This window comes from Callorhinchus milii, unplaced genomic scaffold (assembly GCF_018977255.1).
Source record: "Callorhinchus milii isolate IMCB2004 unplaced genomic scaffold, IMCB_Cmil_1.0 Scaffold4, whole genome shotgun sequence".
Lineage (NCBI taxonomy): Eukaryota > Metazoa > Chordata > Chondrichthyes > Chimaeriformes > Callorhinchidae > Callorhinchus > Callorhinchus milii.
In genome coordinates this window covers 51,863,881-51,888,021 of record NW_024704745.1, presented here as the reverse complement: position 1 = coordinate 51,888,021, position 24,141 = coordinate 51,863,881, and the positions used below count along the sequence as shown (strand labels likewise).

Genomic DNA, 24,141 nt, shown 5'->3' with positions numbered 1-24,141 from the left:
TTTATTTCTATTTTGTCAACCAGTGCAATATCTACTGCTCCTATTAGCTGATGCCGTCCAGTCCACATGAATCAATCATTGCTGTGCTTGTAATTTGCACAATGATGGAGTATCAATATTCATTACATTTGGAATACCCTTAGTGACCTCTTGAGATATTGAATAAGTTGATAAGCATGATAAATTAGCATCAGTTAGAAGGAAGAAACTGAAGTGGGAAAGGATGTGCACTCTCAACGAGACAGAAAAAAACTCCATTGGAATTTCCTAGCAAGGGACATATAATGGTGATCTCTGAAAAACTTAAGTTAAAGAATGATGACTGTTCTGGATATGTGAGCAATCAACTTTAACATGCTGATCCTGTTACTGAGGTTATTAGTATCTGTATGCTACAGAATCACAGATCCACTCTTATACTTCACTGACATTTGACAGTAAATTGTTCTTATAAACAAAACATAGCAATTAGATAACTGGGATGGAATACAAAGCAGTAATCTCATCAAATGAGATAATAAAAATGTAAGAAATTAAGATCAAGCATTATAAGTCATCTGAGCACCAAAATATGATTACAAAATTGAATCCTACTTTAAGCGATTATTTTTTCACCAGCTGGTCTGGCAAACCCCCACCACAAATATGTTCATTTTCACTGATATCAGTTTTGGACCCAAGCTCGGGTCCGAAACTCTGACTGTCCAGCGCCTTGGGACGTCCCCCCGACGTAAAAGACTCTATACAAATGTAATTTTATTGTTGTTGTTGTTGATGATATGTAATGAGGCCTACTCTGACATGTGGCTTCCATGATAATCATCGTAAATATTGTAATACAAGTTCAGCATGTGATGATCAACAATTGAATACCAGGAAATAATGTGATCTGAAGTATTGTGTAGAAGATCTGGATAACTGGCATGGAATACCAAGTCAACTATCCAATTGCTCTAATATGTCATTTGATATGACAGTTTTCTAAAACAACAACAACAACAAGATTCCATTTATAGAGCGCCTTTCACGTCGGGAGGACGTCCCAAGGCGCTGGACAGTTGGGTCAGGACCCGAGCAGGGGGGAAATGGTCAGGGTGAGGGGAGGGAAGGGAGGGAGCGAGGAGGGGGTAGAGAGTCGAGAGGGGAGCTGAAGGCACGGTCAAAGAGAAAGGTCTTGAGACCGGCCTTGAAGGAGGTAAGGGAGGAAGCAAGACGAAGGCACTGGGGAATAGAGTTCCAGAGCCTAGGGGCTGAGAGGCTGAAGGCCCGGCCACCAATGGTAGGGCGGGTGGGGCGGGGGGTGTGGAGCAGACCGGAGCCAGAGGAACGGAGGGTACGGGCAAATAGGTAGGGGGATAGTAGGTCGGAGAGGTAGGAGGGAGCAAGGCCGTGAATGGCCTTGTAGGTGAGGATGAGGATCTTGAATTCGATCCTCTGGGGGATGGGGAACCAGTGGAGGCGAGCGAGGGTGGGAGTGATGTGGTCGCGAAGCCTGGTGCGGGACAGTACATGAGCTGCAGAGTTCTGAATGACCTGCAGCTTGTGGAGGGAGGTGCCGGGAAGGCCGGTGAGGAGAGAGTTGATTATGTCTGTGATAAGTGGGGCAAGGAGGTGGAGCTGGGAGATAAGGAGGGAGTGGGGATGGGGTCAAGGGAGCAGGTGGTGGGTTTCAGGGACAGGATGAGTTTGGTGACAGAGGGTGGGGAAACGGGTTCGAACGTGTGTAGGGGAGGATGGGTCGGAGTCGGAGTGTGGGAGGGAAGGGGTGGGGGGTGGGTGGAAGTTGGAAGGGGAGTGACCGCGGAGCGGATTCCCTTGATTCTGGATTCAAGGAAATCCAGCATCTCCTCAGAGTGAAGGTTGGAGGAGATGACCTGCGCGGGGTGGCGGGGGGGACGGAGGAGTCGGGGTTATTCTTCGCTTCCAGGATTATCCTGGAGTAGAAGGACGACTTGGCCGAGGCTAGAGTGGAGCGGTAGATTTTGAGGCGGTCCAGCCAGATTTGTCGGTGGACCGTTAGGCAGGTGCGTTCAGCGGCCCACACCTGGCTCTTTAGTGAGCGCAGGTGGGTGGTGAACCAGGGGGAGGAGCGAGAGTAGGAGACAGTACGGGAGGTGATGGGGGCAAGAGTGTCGAGTGGTGTTGTGGAGGAGGGTGAGAGCAGAAGAGTCAGTGAGGGTTGAAGGCCAGAGAGAGAGGAGTTCAGAGGACTCCAAGGTAGCGGTTAGGGATTGTGGGGGTAACTTCTTCCAGGGGCAGTAGAAGATGGTGGTGGGTCTGGTGGAGGTGGGGAGGGGGGTGGAGGTGGTGAAGGAGATGAAGTGGTGATCAGAGACAGCCTTGTCGGTAATGGTGTGACATCCGAGACACTGAGGCCCCGGGTGATCACCAAATCAAGTGGGTGGCCGTGACTGTGAGTGGCGGAGTTGATGTGGAGAGAGAGGTTGAGCAAGGAGAGCAGGGAGGAGAAGTCCGAGGAGATGGAGCAGGAGGGGGTGAAGTGCAGGTTGAAGTCGCCCAGGATGATGAGGCGATCAGAGGCAGAGAGATGTAAGTAGGGTAGAAATATCGGAGGTGAAGGTGGGAGAGGTTTTAGGGGGCCGGTAGAGGAGGAGGATTTTGAGTGAGAGGAAGGAGGGGTGGGAGAGGGTGAGGTGCTCAAAAGAGGGGAAAGAGCCAGAGGAGTAGGGGGATAGGGCAAGTGGTGTCCTTGAGATAAGGGTTACACCACCGCCACTGCGTTTGGGGCGAGGGATGTGGTGGGAGGTGTAGCTGGGTGGTGTGGCCTCCGTGAGGGGGAAGGTGTTGCCTGGGGTGAGCCAGGTTTCCGTTAAGGCCATGATGTGGAGTCCTGTAGCTCAGTGGTTAGAGCACTCGCTTTGCAAGCGAGAGACCTGAGTTCAATTCCAGGCAGGGCGAAACCTTGGGCAAGTTTCCTTACTCCACACGCCTAATAATAATCCCTCCAAAACCAAAAACAATAAATAAATTGGTCATTTTCAATCTACGACTGTTTGTGGGACATTGCTGTGCGCAATTGGCTGCCGCGTTCGCCCACAAATATACAGTCAATTCACTTTACAGTGTGTTCTGTGAAGCGCTTTGGGACGTCCTCTCGACGTGAAAAGCGCTATATCAAATGCAAGGATTATTATTATTATGATGACCAGGGCCTTGTTACAGAGGGAGCGGACGTTTTGTCATCCAATGTGGAGTGGCGGTTGATAGAAGGGTGTGTGGGGAGGGTGGGGGGAATGGGGATGAGAAAAGAGAGGTTGGCTCCCCAGGTCTTTGTCCGGGGTGGCTGGCGAGTGTGGTGGGGAATGGGTCAGTCGGTGTGGCTGCTGCTGGATAGCGAACTTTTAGAGTTAACCGTTAACTATTTTTTTACATGTCCCTTTAGGTCGTGTAGGAACACCACATTTTATGGCACCAGAAGTTGTCAAAAGAGAGCCATATGGAAAACCAGTAGATGTTTGGGGTTGCGGAGTGATACTTTTTATTCTGCTCAGTGGTTGTTTGCCATTTTACGGAACAAAGGAAAGATTATTTGATGGCATCATTAAAGGGAAATACAAGGTAATTCGTGTTTATTCTTCTAATAGCAATATAGCCTCTTTAAGTTACTCCCAACAAAATATAATAATTATAATCCTTGCATTTAATGTAGTGCCTTATCACATCTTCAAGACGTCCCAAAGCACTTTGCAGAATATACTGTAAAGTGAATTGACTGTATATTTTGTGGCTGAAACGTGGCTGCCAATTGCGCACAGCAAGGTCCCACAAACAGTCATGGATTGAAGTGACCATATTATTATTATTTTTTTGAAGGAATTATTACCACAAATGCAGTGTCATAATTTAATTTCTTTTTTAGAAAATTATTAGTAGAATTTAATATTTCTAATTATTTCCCATTACTGGCTGAAATATTTTTTCTTTTGCTTAGCTTTTGTACAGTTTTTAAATATACTAAGTTATCAATTATTAGATTACAGTTTTCTTGTCTTCTGATATGTTGTGATACAGTTTTGAGAATGACATTTGTGTCGTCTCAGTAAGTTGGCAGGAAAGTTTAATTATTACAGTTGGTGATCAAGAGCAGCTCCAATAATAGCTAAGTGTGTCTTAAAACTCTTTTTATGTAGATGAATCCGAGGCAATGGATCCATATCTCAGAGAGTGCCAAAGACCTGGTGCGTCGTATGCTTATGTTGGACCCTGCAGAAAGGATAACTGTTTATGAGGCACTCAACCACCCTTGGCTGAAGGTAAAATAAGTTGTTTAAAAGTATTAGAATGCAAAATGTATGCTGTAATTTAAGTAAAACTTCTTCTGCACAATAGCAGATTGAACATCCCAGCTCACATGAATATATTAGAAAGCATAACTTGTCCTATCAAACTGGTGAGTGCGGTGGATGAATTGTTTGCAAATGGACCAGAGATGAAGGGTATGTTTTATGCTCTAGCTTCGGCACTTGGTTTTGACAGTAAGGTGATAAATAACATAATCCTCTGATGCAATATTTTACCACAATTCTGAGAATTGTGAATATGCGATTTGAATTCTTGTACTGGAGAAAAGGGAAGAAGTTTGAAACAATCAGATCAAAAGCTTACTGAATCTTTGGACATAATAATGCCTTTTATCTTTGGTTCAGAGAAACGCGGCAGATAAGAGAGTTGAGAGAAGAGTGCAAGATAGTGTGCATGTTTTTCACAAACCCTGTGGTTTCCTGAAATAAATTTTACTAACGCAAATGTAGAACGTTTTGTTACAATTTCTTGTTTATTTACCAATTTACGTAAAGAATTCTATTTTGCCAAATGAATTTTAGGAGCGCGATCGCTATGCATACAAGATTCATCTCCCGGAAACTGTGGAACAGCTGAGAAAATTTAATGCAAGAAGGAAGTTGAAGGTAACACTACCATTGCATATTTTTAATTATTTGTTCTAACTTTATTTAAGCTATAATTATTTGTTCAACATTCACAGTGGGGAGAATACTTCCATCCAGTTTGGGATGCGCCAAAGCAAATTGAAATCTCATTCTATCCCTGCAGGAGCTTCTTGGGCCAAATTGGAGGTTGTTTTTTTCGCAGCCATTTGGAAAGCAGCATGTAATTTTACAAAATGTTATTGCCTTTATCTGACATCCTAAGCTTCAGTTTGACCTAAACATATAGATCTCTGAACCCCACCAGCAGAATAGTGCAGTGCTTTAATATGTTCCTATTAAAGTAATTGAATGAATTGAATGAAGTAATGAATGCAGTAATTGAATGAATAAATGAAGATATACCTTCCTTTATTATGGATTCATTTTCTTATTGAACTCCAGCTTTAGTGTTCAGTTCTCCCTCCCTACAGCCTTCTGAACTGTTAGGATTGGATCTTTGATTCAAATTTGAAGTTGAGTTAAAGAGTGAGGCAGCATTTGTATAATGAGGCATTGAAGGGGAAGACCCCTGAAGCAGAGGAGGTTTAAATGTTTCCCCAAGTAAACTCCTCATGCATGGCCTTATGAGTAAAGGTACTGCCTGGTGCAAGATTAAGCTCACAAACACTGCTGTGTTAGCTTTTCTGACCCAGGATAGGACCCTACAATTGGCCACAGTGCCCCCGGACTACAAACTGGAAGGTACCCGTGGAACTCTACCCAAGTAAACAATAGAAAATAAGTGCCTTCAGTCAAGGTGGATGGAAAATATTTGCAAAATAAGCAATTGGAGTCCTGTAGGTCAGTGGTTAGAGCACTCACCTCGCAAACGAGAAACCTAGGTTCGATTCCCGGCAGGGCGAAATGTTAGGCAAGTTGCCTTACTCCACACACCTCTGTTTACTTAGCAGTAACTAGGAACCCGGTTGTTAGTTGATTGGCGGATAGATTTTCCGGGGGTAATAATTATTTTTTAAAAAATTTGGTCATTTCAATCCACAACTATTTGTGCGACACTGCTATTCGCAGATGGCTGCCGCGTTTCGCCCACAAAATATACAGTCAATTCACTTTACAGTATATTCTGTGAAGCGCTTTGAGATGTCTCAAAAAGACGTAATAAGGCGCTATATCAAATGCAAGGATTATTTATTATAATTTGCAAAGCATGTTGGGTATACAGTACTATATGTGCATATGACCTTCAATCAAAAATGATCTGAACAACATATTTTATTCTGCAAAAAATGAAATGCTCTGCATTAGAGAATTGCTAGCCACCATTGATCTATGATAGCTATCTGTACACGGAAGGCTATTTAGATGACATAAAAGCGACCTATTTTTCTTAAGTAGGATGTGGTCACCCTTGCAAGTCAAGATCTTTGTCGTAATTAGCTGCTAGCCAAGATGTGTTCTGTTTCCATCGCAAATAGAGTATAAGTATTTTTCAACAGAAGTTAGAATCCCAAGTGTGGAGGAATGAAAATATTCTTAATTTCTAGATTGCACATATTAGCTTGGACATTGGAAAGAATTTAGCCACAAAGCCCCTTCTTTCAGAGGGCTTCAATAATCTACTCTTATCATTATAAATCGTAAATAATATTTTCATGTGATATAGCATCTTTACGTTGGGAGGGCATCTCAAAGCATTTTGTAGGATTCACTGTAAAGTTTTGTGACTATTTTATAAGTGAACACAGCAGCCAATTTGCATGTAGCAATGTTTCACCAACAGTCATGAAGGGAATGACCAATTTTATTTGGGGGATTGTTGTCTAGGACACTGGGAAAAACTTCCATTTTCAAATATGGGATCTTTTCATCTGTTCATCTGAACAGGTTTAACATCAGTTTAACATCTCATCTGAAGGATAGAACCTTTAACAATGTAGCAATCCCTAGGTGCTGTATTGGAGCATCAGTGTAGAATGAGAATAAAGTCCATATGCAGAGCTCAAACCACATCCTTCTGTCTCCAACCGAGCCAGACTGACCTCTTCTTTCATATAATCTATTCATTTGAATGCCTGAAAAAATGCTCTGCAGTGTTTCGCACCCCAGATTTACAGAACACTCATCTAGCCTTACATTCACCTTCTTTGGCACTGCTCTTCTATGATCTCAGGCCATCTTGTATTTTAATTATCTCTGTATTTAAGTGTATGAACTGTCAATCCTATTCAACTATTCTTATTAAAGCTGCTAATCTACAGTCAACTTATTTACCTGGGAGTATTACTATGCAAACAAATTTTCTACAGGGTTGGTTAAAATATTTCTATGAACTTTGTTTAATGCTTTTTACAATCTGTTTTTATATTGCTCCTTTTACTTTCTTTAATACTTAAATTAGCCTCAACTGATTTTTCTGCATAAGAACAGGCATGTTCCATTCAGCCTACTGGGCCTTTTACATCATTTTATTAGGTCATGGCAGATCCTTTAATCCTATTTCACACCTTTTCCTAAAAATGATACTTCCTTGTATCTACTTTATCTCCCTTTTGAACATTCATTCTGCATGGCATGACAGTGCATTCCATATTTTCACCTTTTCTGTGAAGAAATATTCTTTAATCTCATTTCTAACCGTTTTAGCTTTCATTTTAAAATTAGGTCCCACATGACTCTCAATCCTCACTTTTATTTTTTTTCCTTCATCTTTTAAAATATTTTTGTTTGGCCGCTAGTTTAGTTTTCACTTATTTTGTTCTGTGATTTTGCAATGACCTCCACCTACATCACATTGCCCATTTCTGACCATACCTCACACCCAATGCAGCCAAAACCCTCGTCCATGCTTTCGTCAACTCCTGTCTCGACTGTTCCAATGCTCTACCTTTCCATCCTGCTTACTTATTATTCACCCATTTTGATATAGCACCTTATCACGTTCGTGAGACATCTCAAAGTGCTTCACAGGATATATTGTGGGGGAGACACGGTGTGGCATGTACTCTCCCTGGCAATGCTGCATGTAGGTAATGAGTCTCAAAAATAGAAAAAAATGTTCTAAGCACTTGACAACCCTCAAAATGAGAACAAAAAAATATCCCAAACAACAACTTACATTTATATATAGCACCCTTCACGCAGGATAATGTCCCGGAGGACTGTGCAGTGGTGGGGTTGGACATTGAACAACAACAACAAAATTACATTTGTATTTTGAACAAGGGGAAAGGGAAGGTGACCATGGGAGAGGGTAAAGAGGTAGGTCTTAAGATATAATTTAAGGTAAAGCGGGGATGAGGCAAAGGGATTAAGGCAGGGAGTTCCAGAGGTTAAGCATATAGTGGCTAAAAAAAACGTAATTGCCAAAGACAAGACTTTTGCAATACTCTAAATTGTTTATGGATCAACAACAACAAATTACATTTGTATAGCATCTTTCATGTCAGGAGGACCTCCCAAGGCATTGGATAATCAGGGATTTGGACCCGAGGAGGGGGTTGAGATCAGGAGGAGTGGAGTGTAGGGGGTAAGAGAGTGAACGAAGGCGCAGTCGAAGGAGATCAAAAGGAGATGTGTGGTTTCCTGCTGTGCAGCAATGGGTGATTGAATACTGTAATGAGTATGTGTAGTTTTAAATTAAAGCTCCAAAGCAGGAAATGTTTCTATTTGAACTAGTCCCAATTGAGAAAGATAAACATGCAAAGCATCATTGCCTTGAAGCATCACCACCTAATGGTGGTGAACATTTGGGTGAAATAGTTAGTGAAATTTTGAATCTTCATATGCTCAAATGCTCCATATGACAGGATACTATCCATCATTCTTCTGGGGTGGTGCGGAGATGCCACATCACAAAGGAAGTTCCTCCACCCCTTTAAGAATTAGATAAGGAGTAAATTGCTCAGACAGGGCACCCTGCACCCATTTAATCTTTGGCCTGTAATTTTGTTTACTTTAATTATAGCCAGTGATGTTGCTGTGTAGGCATTAAATTCAGCCTGGCTGGATAAACCTACATCTGGGATATTACATAATCTCTTCAATCTGGATGGCTTAAGCATAAAAAAAGCCATGATGTGGGGAGAAAAAAGAGCAAATTTTGTTTTTATTCAGACATCTATAATATGACTGGGTATCAAAACATTAGATAAATTGTAAAAGGGTTTTGAAAAAAAATTGTGTTTTAAAAAAAATCAATGAGACAGATCCATCAGTGGCAGATGAGCAAAGTGAACTGAAACATTTTGTAGATATGAATATTTAATCAACTTTGCATTGCGTCAGCTAGGCTCAGAGGTAGCTCTCTCACCTCTCAGTCAGAAGGGAGCACAATGACACAGACACAATGGGCCAAATTATCTCCTTCTGTGCTGTATAATTCTATGATTCTATGAATGTTTTGGGTTCAAGCCCCACATAAGGACTTGGAATCACATAGTTCAAGTCACGATACGACTTCAACTCGCATGGTCTAAGTTGACAATCTACTGCAGTGCTGCATTGCCTTCAGATGAGATGTTAAACCAAGGTCTGGTCTGACTGTTCAGGTGGACTTTAAAGATCTCACGGCACTATTCGAAAAGAGAAGGAAGTTTCTCCCGGTGTTCAAGCCAACAATCCCTCTAATAAAATTGGTCATTCGTGCCGGCTCTTTGAAAAGAGCTATCCAATTCAATCCCACTTCTCCGCTCTCTCCCCATAGCCCTGCAAACTTGTCCTCCCCAAATAATTATCTACTTCTCTCTTAATATTTGTTATTGAATTGGCTTCCACCACTCTTTCAGGCAATGCAGTCCAGATCTGAACACCTCTCTGTGTGAAAAAATGTCTCCTCACCTCCCCTCTGTCTCTTTTAACAACTATTTTAAATCAGTGTCCTCGGGTTTCCGACCCACCTGCCATGGGAAACAGTTTACCCTTGTTCACCCTGTCGAATCCCCTCATAATTTTGAAAACTTCTATTAAGTCTCCTCTTAATCTTCTTTGCTTCGAGGAGAATAATACTAGTTTCTCTAGCCTCTCCTGATAACTGAAGTCATGGATGTTTATGGGACATTTCCGTGTGCAACTGTGCTGACACGTTGCCTACAAGAACAACATTAAATTGCATTTACGTAGCACCTTTCCCGTCAAGATGACATCCCAAGGTGCTGAAAATATAAATACACAGTCACTCCATTTCACACAGCTTTTAGACGTCCTTCCGACGTGATAAGGCGCTATACCAAATGCAAAGAGTATTATTGTCACTGTCATCACTTGGCAAAATGTTATTATTTTTATATTATTCATTTGCCAAATGGATGTAGTGCTTTGACCACCAGAGTTAGTTATATGATACCTAGTGCCTGCAGAGGTTTATGAAACTGAGCATAAACATTTCACATTAAGAGATGAAAATTGTAATTATGTTCTATGAAGGTATACATTGAAATTAGCAACCTTATTATAACCCCATCGACCCCTTATGCAATTTCTTGCATCTCTTGGCTTTGGACTGCTGATTAGTGGGATGCCAATTTAACAAAACAATTAGGCCGTTGTGCTGTTAACTGACTGCCAATGCCAGGATGGTAAACTGGGACTCCATTGAATATGGGTAGCTTCTCATTGTGGTGCAACCATATGTTTATGAGATTCGTTTGGCTGAAAGGCCCTTTTGGCATCTAATCTCATTTCTCCAGAATATCCATCCTGACATCCTCCCATCACAGCATTAAGCTGCTTTTCAATGAGTCCAGTACCTTGGCCTCAGCCACCCTTCCTGGCAAACCATTCTGGTTGATAATTACCTATATTAGTAAGCAACAATATTAATACATTGTTGCAAATTAATTAACCTTGCCTATATTAATTAGCGACAATAATAATAATGATAATCCTTGCATTTGACTTTTCACATCGGGAGGATGTCCCAAAGCGCTTCACAGAAAACACTGTAAAGTGAATTGACTGTATATTTGTGGGCGAACAGCAATGTCCCACAAACAGTCGTAGATTGAAAAATGACCAATTTTATTATTGTTTTTGGTTTGGAGGGATTATTATTAGGCGTGTGGAGTAAGGAAACTTATCCAAGGTTTCGCCCTACCTGGAATTGAACTCAGGTCTCTCGCTTGCAAAGCTCTAACCACTGAGCTACAGGACTCCACATTGCAATAATACATTGCAATTTATATTACTACATAACAAAAATATCATGCAAATGCTACATTGATTTTGAACTGTCCATCATTCTCTGTTGAATGAACCTAAAATAGTGTGCTGGTACAGCAGAATTTGAAACAAATATAATAAAAACAAAAAAAGATAAATTATGATTAACCTGACAGTTAAGAAATAAATTAGGGTCTACCAATCTCAAACCAAAATGAAAATCTGGTGTAAGGATTCTTTTCTTGCAGCGTAACTTTTTAACTTTTGATTCATTATCAGTCTGTTTTCAATATTGAAATAGTTAGCAATATTTCCACATGTCACCGTTTTTCACCAATTATGAAATGATTGTTTTTCTTTCCTGTCAGAATCAATAAGATGTGCTACTATGTAATAAAGGGTATTCCGCCAACTAGAAAAAACATGAAATGTCTTTCAAGCTAATCTGGAAATATTGGAATTCATAAATATCCTTGCTGGGTTGGAATTCCTTTCAGGACTTGCTGTGCAAAATCAGCATTGAAATCTTGCTCAATGAACATGACACCACATGGATGATGGCTTTTTGTCTATGCAAAGAGGAAAAGAAACTAATCGGTCTCATGACAGGATATATTACAACACTGTCCTGTCCAAAATTGCACCCAGGCTAACTTCATAAGACTGAAGAAATTATTTTAGTTACCAAAATAATTCCATCACCCTGGTTCCAAAGTTTTTTTTGTGTCCTCATACTTCTACAGAACTACTCTACATTTTGCATATCCAATGTATTTTAAAAATAGCAATATGACCTTTACAAAATTGTACATGCATACATACTAGGCAAACCACATGATATTCATTTCAATAATTGTGTCTTCCATAGCAGCAGAGACTTAGGCATCTCAAAGAATTAAGTTCCATAAGCTGATATCATGCTTGGGCATTCTTCCTCCATTGATCTGGACAGTGCTTTTCAATCAGGATTGCTTACTATTCAGACCAATGCTGTCAAAGTATTGGACAATGCAACAGTGCCAGAACATAATTTGTATTGCAGTATTATTCATCGCAAAGCAGCAGTAATCTGTAATGCTTCTTTATATTGCAGTTCTGTCTCTTTCAGCACAACTTTATTGCCTAATAGCTGGTAACAGGAAAGACAGTGGTTAGAATTTGACTGGGCTTAAGGAATGTTTGGTAATAATTGTTTACTACCCACAATGAAGAATGTGAAGGAGGTAAAAACTGCCGAAAAATACCCTTTTCACTAGAAATTAATTTCCTGCTCAGTAGAAAAAGAGCAAATAACTTCCTGAATGCTTGAATACAACCCAATGCTCTCTGAATCTGCCATGCATTTTGCATTTAGTTGAGTGCTCTTTGCTCTGAGCTCCAAGTTGCTACCCTTCATATGGGCAGCAACTTGGAGCACAGTATATAGCAGTACATACTGTATTAAAGCATACAATGAACAATACAATTTAGCAGAACATATTGTAACATGCTGCAAACTATGTAATTTTTCAGTACAGTAATATAGCAGTATAAACACCACAGTGCAATTTAGCGGTATATATTACAGCATACAGCAAACACATTGAAATTTAGCAGTATTTATTGAAACATGCTGCAAATCAGGCAAAGAAACAATATATAAAATCACTTGCAATATATACAAAGTAATTTAGGAAGGCCTCCTCTTTTTCAACTAAGCTTCTAAAAGCAGGACATTGGCAATAATTTGTCTACCACCTGAATAAAGATCAACATTTTAAAAACACCTTTTTGGAATTAAATTAATTTCTGATCATGAAAATATTTTACTGTATGTAGCTTATATTTCTCATTATAATGCTGGGTTCACTGAGTATAATTATGAGCAAGATCTTTGGCAACAACAAGTGGTTGGAAGAAACTATTCTTCCAGGAATTTCTATGAGACAAATGGCTCTTTCACAACATTGAAAAATATTCACAAAACTCTGAAATCTGTTTGTAAATGCCCTGATGCAATGTGGAGTACAACACATTCTGAGAGCAAAGTAGTTTTCAACAAATCCTTGAATCATCCTTGCTGGTCTTTGAACCTTTTCTAATGTCATTTAGAAGTTAAATCAAGGAGATTACTCAGCAAATTTGACATAGAAACAAATTGTATATATGAAGGGAAAAAAAACAAGAAAAATACTGAAATACAGCATCAATGAAAAATGCAATACGGCATTCTAAATGCAAGGCTTCCCCCCTTCTCAATAAGCGTATAATGTTTTTTCTATTAAATGCATTCATAGCCTGGCATTGAGTAGGGTTTGACTGTTTGCAGAACACCTTAAACTCTGCCCCTCATTGATTCAGCAAAAAGAAATTATATTTTGGAACAAATGTCACTATCTAGCAGAGCTTTAAGAGGAGAAACAAGAGGAGGCTCAACTAAGCAGAAAGATATTTTGGGCCATAGAAATACAATTAAAAATAAGTATCCAGCTGAACCCGCCTGGAAACAAGGTACAAGGCATTACGAGCAGACAAGGCCACCTTACACAAAATGGAGTGCACAAAGCTTAAGAATATTATGAAAGAATGAGACAAAGAAAAATGGGGCAAATCAAGTTTGACATAGAAACAAACGGTACATATAGAAAAATACATTTGTTTTCAATATTGTTTCATCCCTGATAATTGCCAAGGACGGGATTATTCAAACTGTCAGCCCTGGTTAAGATACAATTTTTTTTGTTTAATTTACTTCAGGGGGCCGTATTAGCAGCTGTGTCCAGCCACAAATTCAACTCTTTCTATGGGGACCCTCCTGAGGATCTGCCCGATTTCTCTGAAGACCCCACTTCCTCAGGTAAATTTATCTCTTGGTAAAGGAATTTGAAACTAAACGTTATTTAAGTGAAACAACATCTAGCTTGTAAAATCTATTCCAATATTTGATGTTAAATCTGCAGGATGCTTTTTTTCTTCTAGCTTTTAGATGCATTTAATTTAGAAACTTATAATGTATTAACAGGAATTACACCCCACGCTGATTTCAATACCAATATCCATAAAGCCAGATTGTACATTTGACTGCCAATTAGTGGGATGGGGGCTGTTATAATGAACCAACACCTCAAGAGTAAGTTCCTACTGCCAGTAATCTCTCAGGTAGTCAAATGTATGGCCAGTCCACGTGTCTGATGGGTGTCTGACATGTGCGGAAACCTATCACCATGCTTAGAATATTCAAACCAAACTGAGTTCCATGCATCCCACTTATATATGGAAATTCCAGTGATGTTTATTGAAATAGAATGCGCACACTCTCCCTGGAGGGACGCATCCTGTTTACTTAATTCCGGAAAGTATTTAGGCAGAGGTTGGCAAGAGCCAAGACTTGGGGACTCCAGACTGCATTGGGGTACTGCTGAAGTCTAACCAGCTAAAAATGCATAGATTGCTATTGAGAGCACTAACTAGCAAGCTTTCCTACTGCTTTTCCAGCTAGGACCACCCTACCCGTTAGAGCTTTGGCTTGCAGGGTTAATAGCAACTAAATGGGAAGAGTCCCTGCCCTTTCAAGTCCTGCCAATAAGGCAGCATGGTCATCAGCAGTGCATTGGAATACCATGGACCGTCTGGCTCAGGAACTGGACTTCCAAGACCGCCACAGAGGACCGGCTCAATTCCAACATTCCATTCCCAAATGTGTCACCTTGGAGCCAGCTCAGCTCCAAGGAGACCTTGCTTATCTCCCCCCCCACCCAGGAGGAGAGTCATTGGTTGGTTATTTGACAATTAGTCGATTGAACCCACACTACGTGGATGGTAGTTACCAGCACTGCAAGCTTTCTGGTGGGAAACATAGTTCAGCATGAAACGCATGAGAGTATTGCCATCATCTTCCTGTCCACAGCTCGGGCACACGTTCCTTCCCATTGAGCGACGGTTCCACCAGTTGGAGGTGTGGAGCTTAAGTAGCAGCTACGTATCTAGCATTCAGACAATTCCTTTTCAATATATTATGAATTTCTTGCATGTTTGGCTCCACCATAATTAGAGATAACATCTCATCACAAGTTTTCTGAAATAGGTATAAACAAGTTCGAAAAAGACAAGTTTAGAACTGTTTGCTCTTCTCCGAATAAACTGGGTGCAGAATCTGAGGAACCATATTATAATATTGCCTGCACAATTCAGCATCTTATATCTATGGATCCTAATTTGAGGGGAATTGCAGTAGAAACAGAAGATTAGTTCTTAAAGGAATTTATACAATAAATGTTTGTAGTGATTTTTAGAAATATGGTTATTTGGTTTTATAGCTTTAAATTGTCTATATATTATAAAATTAGAAGTTCTTATATATTTCAAAACTTTACCTTGTAATAAAAAAAATATTTTATATGCTGGTTCACATCGCTTTGCTTATTATCAGTGTTCAAGATGATTTTCTGTCTGGATTTCCAAGCACCTCTGCAGATCATAAATGGATGCAACTAAAAATCTTGATGGAATTGTAACCCTTTTATCTCATGTACTTGTTTTGTTATCATTTTTGTGGTATTCAACCCCACTCCAGTTTGACCACACTGGTCAGGGTGATTGCTGAGTTTAATTTTGATAACTGCAGCTATTGATAGTCCAGATACAAATGCATATAGTGACAAAAATTTCCTATCCAGAGTTACTGAACTGTGAAAGTAAGGCTATGTTTATGAGCCTCACTCAAGACAGGCAAGGAAGTGCAACAGGCAGAATACAAATCTTGTCTCACGAATAGACATCCCAAGTTGACCATTCCTCTGCAAGGATTTTTTTTCTCTAGATACCACTTCCTAAGTGACTGTCATTTAAAGAGCACAAATATGTGAACTTCATGAGGGCAGAGTTCAGTTTTCCCTGATAACTACACAGGCACTAACTACACTTACAATAAATCCTGCTAAGAACTTTGAGACATCCTTAGACATGACTTAGGATCATAGAATTATACAGCACAGAAGAGGGCCATTTGGCCCATCGTGTCTGTGCTGGCTCTTTGAAAAGATTCAATTCAATTGCACTCTCCCGCTCTATCTCCACAGCCCTGCAAACTTGTCATCCCTAAAAAATGATCTACTTCTCTCTTAAAAGCTGTTATCGAATCGGTTTCCACCATCCTTTCAGGCAATGCATTCTAAGCTAAACAACTTGCTGCGTAAAAAAAATTCTCCTCACCTCCCCTCTATTTCTTATAACAACTATTTTAAATTGGTGTCCTCAGGTTACCGACCCACCCGCCAGTGGAAATAGTTTCTCCTTGTTCACCCTATTGAACCCCTCATAATTTTGAAAACTTCTATTAAGTCTCCTCTTAACCTTCTCGGCTCCAAGGAGAATAATCCTAGCTTCTCTAGCCTCTCCTGATAACTGAAGTCCCTCATTCCTGGTACCATCCTAGTAAATCTCCTTGGCAATCTCTCCAATGCCGTTACATCCTTCCTAAAGTGTGGTATCTAGAACTGAACACAGAACTCTATAGCTGAGGTCCAAACAGTTATAAAGGTTATACATATTATTATTATTATAAAGGTTCATCATAACTTGCTGACTTTTGTATTCTATGACCCTATTTATAAAGCCTAGTATCCTGTATGCTTTTTTAACAGCTTTATCTATCTGTCCTGTCACCTTCAAAGATTTATTTATAAGAACCCTCAAGTCTCTCTGTTCCTTCTGCCCCTTCAAGATTGTACCATCAGCTTATATTGCCTCTCGTTATTCCTCCTCAAATGCATCACTTTGCATTTCTCCACATAAAACTTCATCTGCCACGTGTCTGCCCATTTTCCCAGTCTGTCTATGTCCATTTGAAGTCTGCTACTATCCTCCTCACAGTTTACTACTTTTCCTAGCTTACTATCATCTGCAAACTTAAAAATTGTACTCCCTATACCCAAGTCCAGGGTATATATAGATCAAAAACAGCAGTGGTCCCAATACTGATCCTTGGGGGACACCACTGCACACTTTCCTTCAATCAGAAAAACAACCGTTCACCACCACTCTGCTGTCTGTCTCCCAGCCAGTTCTGTATCCATGCTGCCACTGTCCCTTTAATACCGTGGGCTTCTATTTTGCTTACAAGTCTTATGTGGCACTTTATCAAACATCTTTTGAAAATCCATATAAACTACATCAACTGCACTACCTTCATCCAACCTCTCCATTACTTCATCAAAAAGCTCTTATCAGGTTTGTTAGACATGATTTGCCTTTAACACATCCGTGTTGGCTGTCCTTTATTAACCCATATTTTTCTAAGCAAAAATTGATTTTGTCCCGGATTATAGTCCATAGAAGTTTCCCCACGACTGACGTTAGGCTGACTGGCCTGTAGTTCCTGGGTTTATCCTTCTGCCCCTTTTCATACAGGGGAGTAACATTTACAACTCTCCAATCCTCTGGCACCAACCCGGTGTCCCAAGGAGGATTGAAAGATCGTAGCCAGAGCCTCCATTAATTCCACCCTTACTTCCCTCAGTAATCTAGGATGCATCCCATCCAGACCGGGTGACTTACCTACCCTGAACACCCGACAACCTTTTTAGTACCTCCTCCTGGTTTATTCTTATCTTATCCAATTTCTCTACCTTCTCCTCTAATACTGTGGCATTGGCTGTATCCTCTTCTTTTGTGAAGACAGATGCAAAGTACTCATCCAGTGCATCAGCTATGCCCTCTTCCTCCACAAGAAGATTTCCTCTGGTCCCTAATTGGACCCCCACTAGATTCGACTAACCTTTTTATTCTTTATATGCTTATAAAATACATTAGGGTTTCCTTTTATGTTACCAATCTTTTATGTTACTAATCTTTTCTCATACAATCTCTTTGCCCCTCTTATTTTTTTTCAGTTCTCCTCCGTACTTTCTATATTCTATTTGATTATCTTCTATATTTTGGACCTGACATTTACCATAAGCCTCCTTTATCTGTTTTATTTTAATCCCAATTTCCTCATCCATCCAGGGAGGTTTGGATACCCTACCTTTCCCCTTTGTGGGAATGTATTTGTTCTGTCACCGAACTATCTCCTCCTTGAAGGCTTCCCATTGCTCGTTAGCTGTTTTACCTGACAATCTTTCTTTCCAGTCCACCTTGGCTAGGTCCCTTTTTAACTCACTGAAATTTGCCCTCTTCCAGCTGAGTATCTTCACCTTTGATTGCTTCTTGACCCTTTTCATAAGTACTCTAATCCTAATGATGTTGTGATCACTGTTGTCCAGATGCTCTCCTACTGAACCATGCTCCACTTGCCCCACTTCATTCCCCAGAACTGGATCCAGCACTGCTTCCTTCCTTATTGGGCTGGAAACCCATTGATCCAGAAAGTTATCCTGCACACATTTCAGAATCCTTCCCACTCCTTGCCCTTTGCACTTTTATTGTTCTGTCTATGTTGGGATAATTGAAGTCCCCCATGATCACTGCTCTATTGGTTTTGCATTGTTCTGAAATCTGCTTGCAGATTTGCTCGTCTGTCTCTTTCCCACTATTTGGAGGTCTATAGTATACTCGTAATATAGTAACAGTTCCTTTTCTGCTCCTTAACTCTAAACAAATAGATTCTGTTTTTGGACCCTCTAACACATCATTCCTTTCCAGGGCCATAACCGTGTCTCTAATCAATATTGCCACCCCCTCCTTTTTTTCCTTCCCTATCCTTCCTGAATATATTGTAGCCAGGAATATTCAGCTCACATTCCTGCCCTTGTTTGAGCCAGGTCTCCATTATTGCCACTACATCATAACCCCCATGTGGCAACTTGAACCTGTAGCTCACCAATCTTATTTGTCACACTCCATGCATTTACACACATGCACTCCAAGACCAACTTAGTCTGTTCTGCATTTTCTCTTCGCCTAATCCCTCCTTTTTCTGGACTACTCCTTATTACATTGCTATTTGTCTCTCCCAGCCCTCTATGTAACTTATTTGCCCTTCTAATGCGGTATCCTGATTCCCTTTTCCTCAAAATTAGTTTAAACCTTTCCCCACAACACTAGTTAACCTCCCTGCGAGGATATTGGTCCCAGCCCTATTCAAGTGTAACCCATCCACTTTGTACAGGTCCCACCTGCCCCAGAATTAGTCCCAATGATCCAGGAACCTGAAGCCCTCCTTTGTGCACCATTTCTCTAGCAACGTATTCATGTGTTTGATCTGGCTGTTTTGATACTTGCACGAGGCACTGGGATTAATCCAAGAGCACCACCTTTGAGGTCGTACTCTTTAGCTTTTTCCCTAGCTTCTGGTACTCTCCCTGTAGGATTTCAGCTGTTTTTTTTCCCTACGTCATGGTTCCCAACATGGACCCCGACTTCTGGAGGTTCCCTTTCCCCCTGTAGAACGTTTTGTGTAAGTGCAGGGCACACAAAGCATCCTGGAGTTCACACATGGCATACACTGTGCATGCAACCGGTCTCAGCTGCCCTGCAATATTCCCAGAGATGTTATATATTATTTTAATATAACTATTGTATATTTTATGTTTATGCACCTCTTTCCCCATCTGCACCAAATTCCCACGCTCACCAAATTCCTTAACAGAATTCTCACTCTGTTCCACCTCACACAGTTCCCTCCTCATGCTCCTGGGCTCTCTGCTCAAGTGAGGCTCTCGCAAGTCTTCTCTTTGTCTTGAAAGACATTGTATCAAATGCAAAGATTTTTAATATACACATTTATTTCTATATATGAATAGAATTAAAAACGTAAGTGTATTTGATCTGCACAAGTGAAGAACAGAATTAGTTTAATGAAAGTAACCTATATATATCTACATCATTATTGAAACTAGGATGACCAGTATTCTGCAAAAATGTATGTTTTGGTCATGCAATTTTCTGCACTTGCAAAATGTATGTCATTACAGCACACGCAAAGCAAACCAAGCAAACCACATTGTACTCTACAGTAAAATTATAGGAAAAGTTAACGTTTCATAGTTTCCAAAAGTATATGGAATTTTCTGACCATTCTTAAAGACATGTATTTTCAAAATAAATTTAGTTAATAATCCAGTTAATAATAAAGCCTTTGCCCTATTGCTGGTTTCAATGTTCATTTTCCAGTTAGCAAGATCATTATCTTATTGAATTTCTTGCTTTGAATATGTAGCAAAGTTGTGGTGTCAGACTGATGTAAATGGGATTTTAGTTTGACTGGTTTTACAGTCAGAACTTTATGTCATTTGAATTTGACTTTAATTTGGTTTACCACATCTATTTTAACCATATAGGTGACTTCATTGTGACAGGTATAAATCCCCATAATAAGATAGATATCCATTGTTGTACAGCATTAGTGAGCATAATAATGCAATACAACCATTCACCCATTCTGGTGACCTTTAAAGACCGAATAAACACAGAATACTTTTTCTTGTACAGACATTCACAAACATAATAATCGTTGCTCTGTGAACCATTCATATAGTTTTATAACTCTTTAAGATCAGGATTGAAGCTTGGAAACAAAAACTTGTCAATTTGATAGCAAATTAATTAATTGGTTGTCTTTTGTTGCATTTAAATGGGGAGATTAATGTAAAATTAATTTTAAATACATACCTTTGCTTCTGTCCCTGGATCAATTAAGTAAATAGATGGGTTAACTTAAACAGTTCTGGTACAAGAGTTAACCATGCTTAAATCCTGAAAGAGTTCAGTCAAAGCCAAATTATATATTCTTTTCAGTTTCATATGGAATAAGCTATTTTAGTCACAGCAGCCTTTTAACAAGGTGACTTTTGAAAACTTCTTAATCTTTGTTGTTTATCCAAATGCTGCCGCCCACTAGGACTGCTAGCTGCTGAAAGTAGGTATCCACTCGTTTCTCCTTTAAGTATCTCATTATGCATATACTGTGTGCTTTTCTGTGTGTAACATTTCATCGCCTCTGTTTACCTAGCAGTAAGTCTGTTTACCCAGCAGTAAGTAGGAACCCGTTTGTTTTTCGATTGGCGGGTCGCTTTCCGGGGATAAAAAAAACACTTCAATCGATTTTACAATATGTTCTGTGAAGCGGAGATGTCTCAATAATGTGATATGACACTATATTAAATGCAAAAATTATTATTATTGTTATTATTTATGTGTCTTTCTTCACAGGCATGGTACTGACAGAGTAGTTTCCTGCCGTATTTATCATATCTGATGTGTGGATGAAAATATTTCAAAAAGCATCCTTAGCCCTGGTGTTATCAACAGGATCAATTCAATTGACTAAAACCACTCAAATAACAGGAATCAAAAATGATGTGTATTTGATATGAACAGCAGATTTTCTTTAGCTGCAGTTACTCTTACCAGTTAGTTTATTTTGTAACTACAAATATTTAAGCAAAATGAAAAAAACCTTTATTTACTGTTAAATGTATTATTTAGCCAACTAAGTGTGTACTAAAAGTCAGGTCTTGAATAGAACTGAATATTATCATATTAACAGACTTAAAAGCACTAGTCTTGCATCTTTGTTATACTAGTTCTATGATGTTTTTGTCTTTTCATAGTCCTCATGGAGGAATGAGGTGAGAGATTTTGATGTTGGGACCCTTTTCTACATTAACTCTCAACATCAGCATCATTCACACTCAGCACACTCTGGGTCTTACGGGTTTGTTTGTGCGTGCAGCACAAGAGAAAATCATCTTCCGGAGTTTCACTTCCTTCCAAATATTCCTTGGTTGCGATCAGGCTATGCTGAGTCTTACTTTTCCCCTTGCTATGGCAGTATTTCAAACATTAAATCCACATTCCCTCAAGACTGCTTTATTCACAGTTTTAATTCAGATTCAGCCCCTTTTAGGTTTTCCTAAACAACAACAAAAAGAAGTTACATTTGTAGAACGCCCTTCACGTAGAGAGGACGGCCAGTGAAATATTGGTATAGGTATTTTAGTGAAGCCTCTTATACCACTTATTCTGGATCTTGATTTTGTACATGACTGTAAATCCTGCACAAGTGAGGAAAGTGCTAAACTATGAAGTGTTTGTCAATTGTCCCTCATAATTTTCTGCTCATTATTTCACCTGATAATTCAGCCAAGAGAATTAACTTTTCATAGATGACCAGGCTGAGAAAGGAATTTTACTTCACGTAGATTTGTTGAAGAATAACCTTGAGTATATAGAAGACAAACTATACACGACATTACAAAATATTTTTGGAAACATACAAAATAAAAATTATTTCAAAGCCATGTCTTTCATGGTAGTTTTCACCATTACTGATCTTCAAATTGCGATGATTTTTCTGTTTTAATTAGTTGTACAGTATCATGCCTGGTGAGTGATTTGACTTATCAATGACTGTTTTTACCAAATTGCTTATTTTTTCTCATCTTCTCTAGGCCATCTTATAACCAATCTGTTCATACCGTTCTCATCCTTTTCAATTTCTTCAACCTGGTAAATGAGCCACATAAGTGCAACCAAGATGCTTTCCATATCTCTCAAGAATATGATCTGTTTGTATCTCCAGGGGCTGTTTCACAGGTACTGGACAGTTTGGAAGAAATCCATGCACTAACAGATTGCAGTGAAAAGGATCTGGATTTTTTGCACAGCGTTTTCCAAGATCAGCATCTTCATACACTACTTGATGTAAGTCATACTTAAGCTTTAGAGACTACTTTGTGTGAAATATAGTTCCAGTATCCATTTTAATGAATCAATTTAAAGCTTTTGTTAAAATCTTTAATTGAACGTCTGGTGGCCTATAGAAGAACCCAGCTAGATGAGAATCCCAGGTTGATTTCAATGCACAAGAAAGATTGTAAACCTGGAGAATCATTTGAGCAAGTATGGATATGTTTTTAAATGTTTTACCGCGTTGTTTTGTTCCTCTGACACTCAGAGGTGTGATGAACTATTTTCTGAGAGGTGACGATAGTAGATTTCTAAATTACTGTAGCAAATAAAATAATTTACTTAGTCAGCTGCTGTAGTATACCTTAGCTGTAACCACTGCAGGGTGAATTAGGGAACTGCTGCATTTTTTTTAGTGTTTGTACAGTTCCCACTTAATCTACTATAATTTATTCTTCTCTGTGTTTCCATTCCGTTTCCTTCAGATATTTTTAAAATTCTGCCGAAAGCATCCTCAGATCATGTCAATTTTTAGATTCACTCTAACTTGACACTCCAGCAATGTGTTTATGCTGATCCGGCTTTATGGACATTGGTTGGTGAAGCCAAATGTATTAGAACTTTTAAAAAAGAAATTATTGTGACGCTCTATTTGCCAGCATAAATAAATAAAAATAAATAAACAAAACGCAAAATACCTCAGATGCTGGAAATTTGAAAACAAAAACAGAAGTCGCTGGGAACACTCAGCAGGTCAGGCAGCATCTATGGAGAAAGGAAAGTGAGACAACGTTTCGGGTCCATGACCCTTCGTCAGAACTGGGGCATGTTGGGAGGAAGAGGCTTTTAAGGGCTAACTGAGTTCTGACGAAGGGTCGTGGACCCAAAACATTGATGCAATTTCCTTTCTCCATAGATACTGCCTGATCTGCTGAGTGTTCCCAGCGACTTCTGTTTTTGTTTGAAGAATAAATAAAGTTGTCCCTTCAGGTTTGGTGCCATATTTTTAATGCTGTGATGTTATTAGAGATTTGGTGCCTTGGATTTCAGTCACACTTCATTGTTGGCCATATAAAGCTGAGGATGTTTATTATTAGCTAGGGCAACATATGGAGTGCTAAAATTGGTCTCGGTATCCTTGGACTAGGAAAATCAAGGGAAATCAAGAATGTGTATAATTCAGTTCTCAATAAGAGTATACTCAAACGGGGAAAATGACAAAGCAGCAAGTTTCTCAGGCATATTTTGGGAGCTCAAATCCACCAGTCTTACCCCAACTTCACATTGAGCTTTCTGTTAATCAAACCAGTAAAACCCTGAGGCTCAGAGAAAGCCACAACAGCAACAAATTACAATTGTATAGAGCTCTTCACATCAGATGGACGGCCCAAAGTGCTGTACAATCAAGGGCGTGTACGCAAGCTGAGGGTTAAGATCAGAAGGGGCAGAGGGCAGGAAGGGTGGCTGT

The 24,141-nt window shown here is 39.7% G+C and overlaps 2 protein-coding genes across 7 annotated transcripts in view; one reads left to right on the top strand and one right to left on the bottom strand.

Annotated features, from left to right (window-relative positions):
* Positions 1 to 24,141, top strand: part of caska (calcium/calmodulin-dependent serine protein kinase a) — a 301,664-nt gene that overhangs the window by 206,277 nt on the left and 71,246 nt on the right. For all 4 annotated transcript variants that reach the window (XM_007901662.2, XM_007901648.2, XM_007901656.2 and 1 more), the window contains exons 7-11: positions 3,404 to 3,579; positions 4,152 to 4,274; positions 4,845 to 4,928; positions 13,803 to 13,902; positions 22,567 to 22,688. In XM_007901662.2, the coding sequence (XP_007899853.1) occupies positions 3,404 to 3,579; positions 4,152 to 4,274; positions 4,845 to 4,928; positions 13,803 to 13,902; positions 22,567 to 22,688 (605 nt within the window). The remainder of the gene's footprint in view (positions 1 to 3,403; positions 3,580 to 4,151; positions 4,275 to 4,844; positions 4,929 to 13,802; positions 13,903 to 22,566; positions 22,689 to 24,141) is intronic.
* LOC103183876 (probable G-protein coupled receptor 34) overlaps positions 1 to 24,141 on the bottom strand; it is a 45,858-nt gene that overhangs the window by 14,098 nt on the left and 7,619 nt on the right. The gene's annotated exons all lie outside the window — the stretch shown is intronic.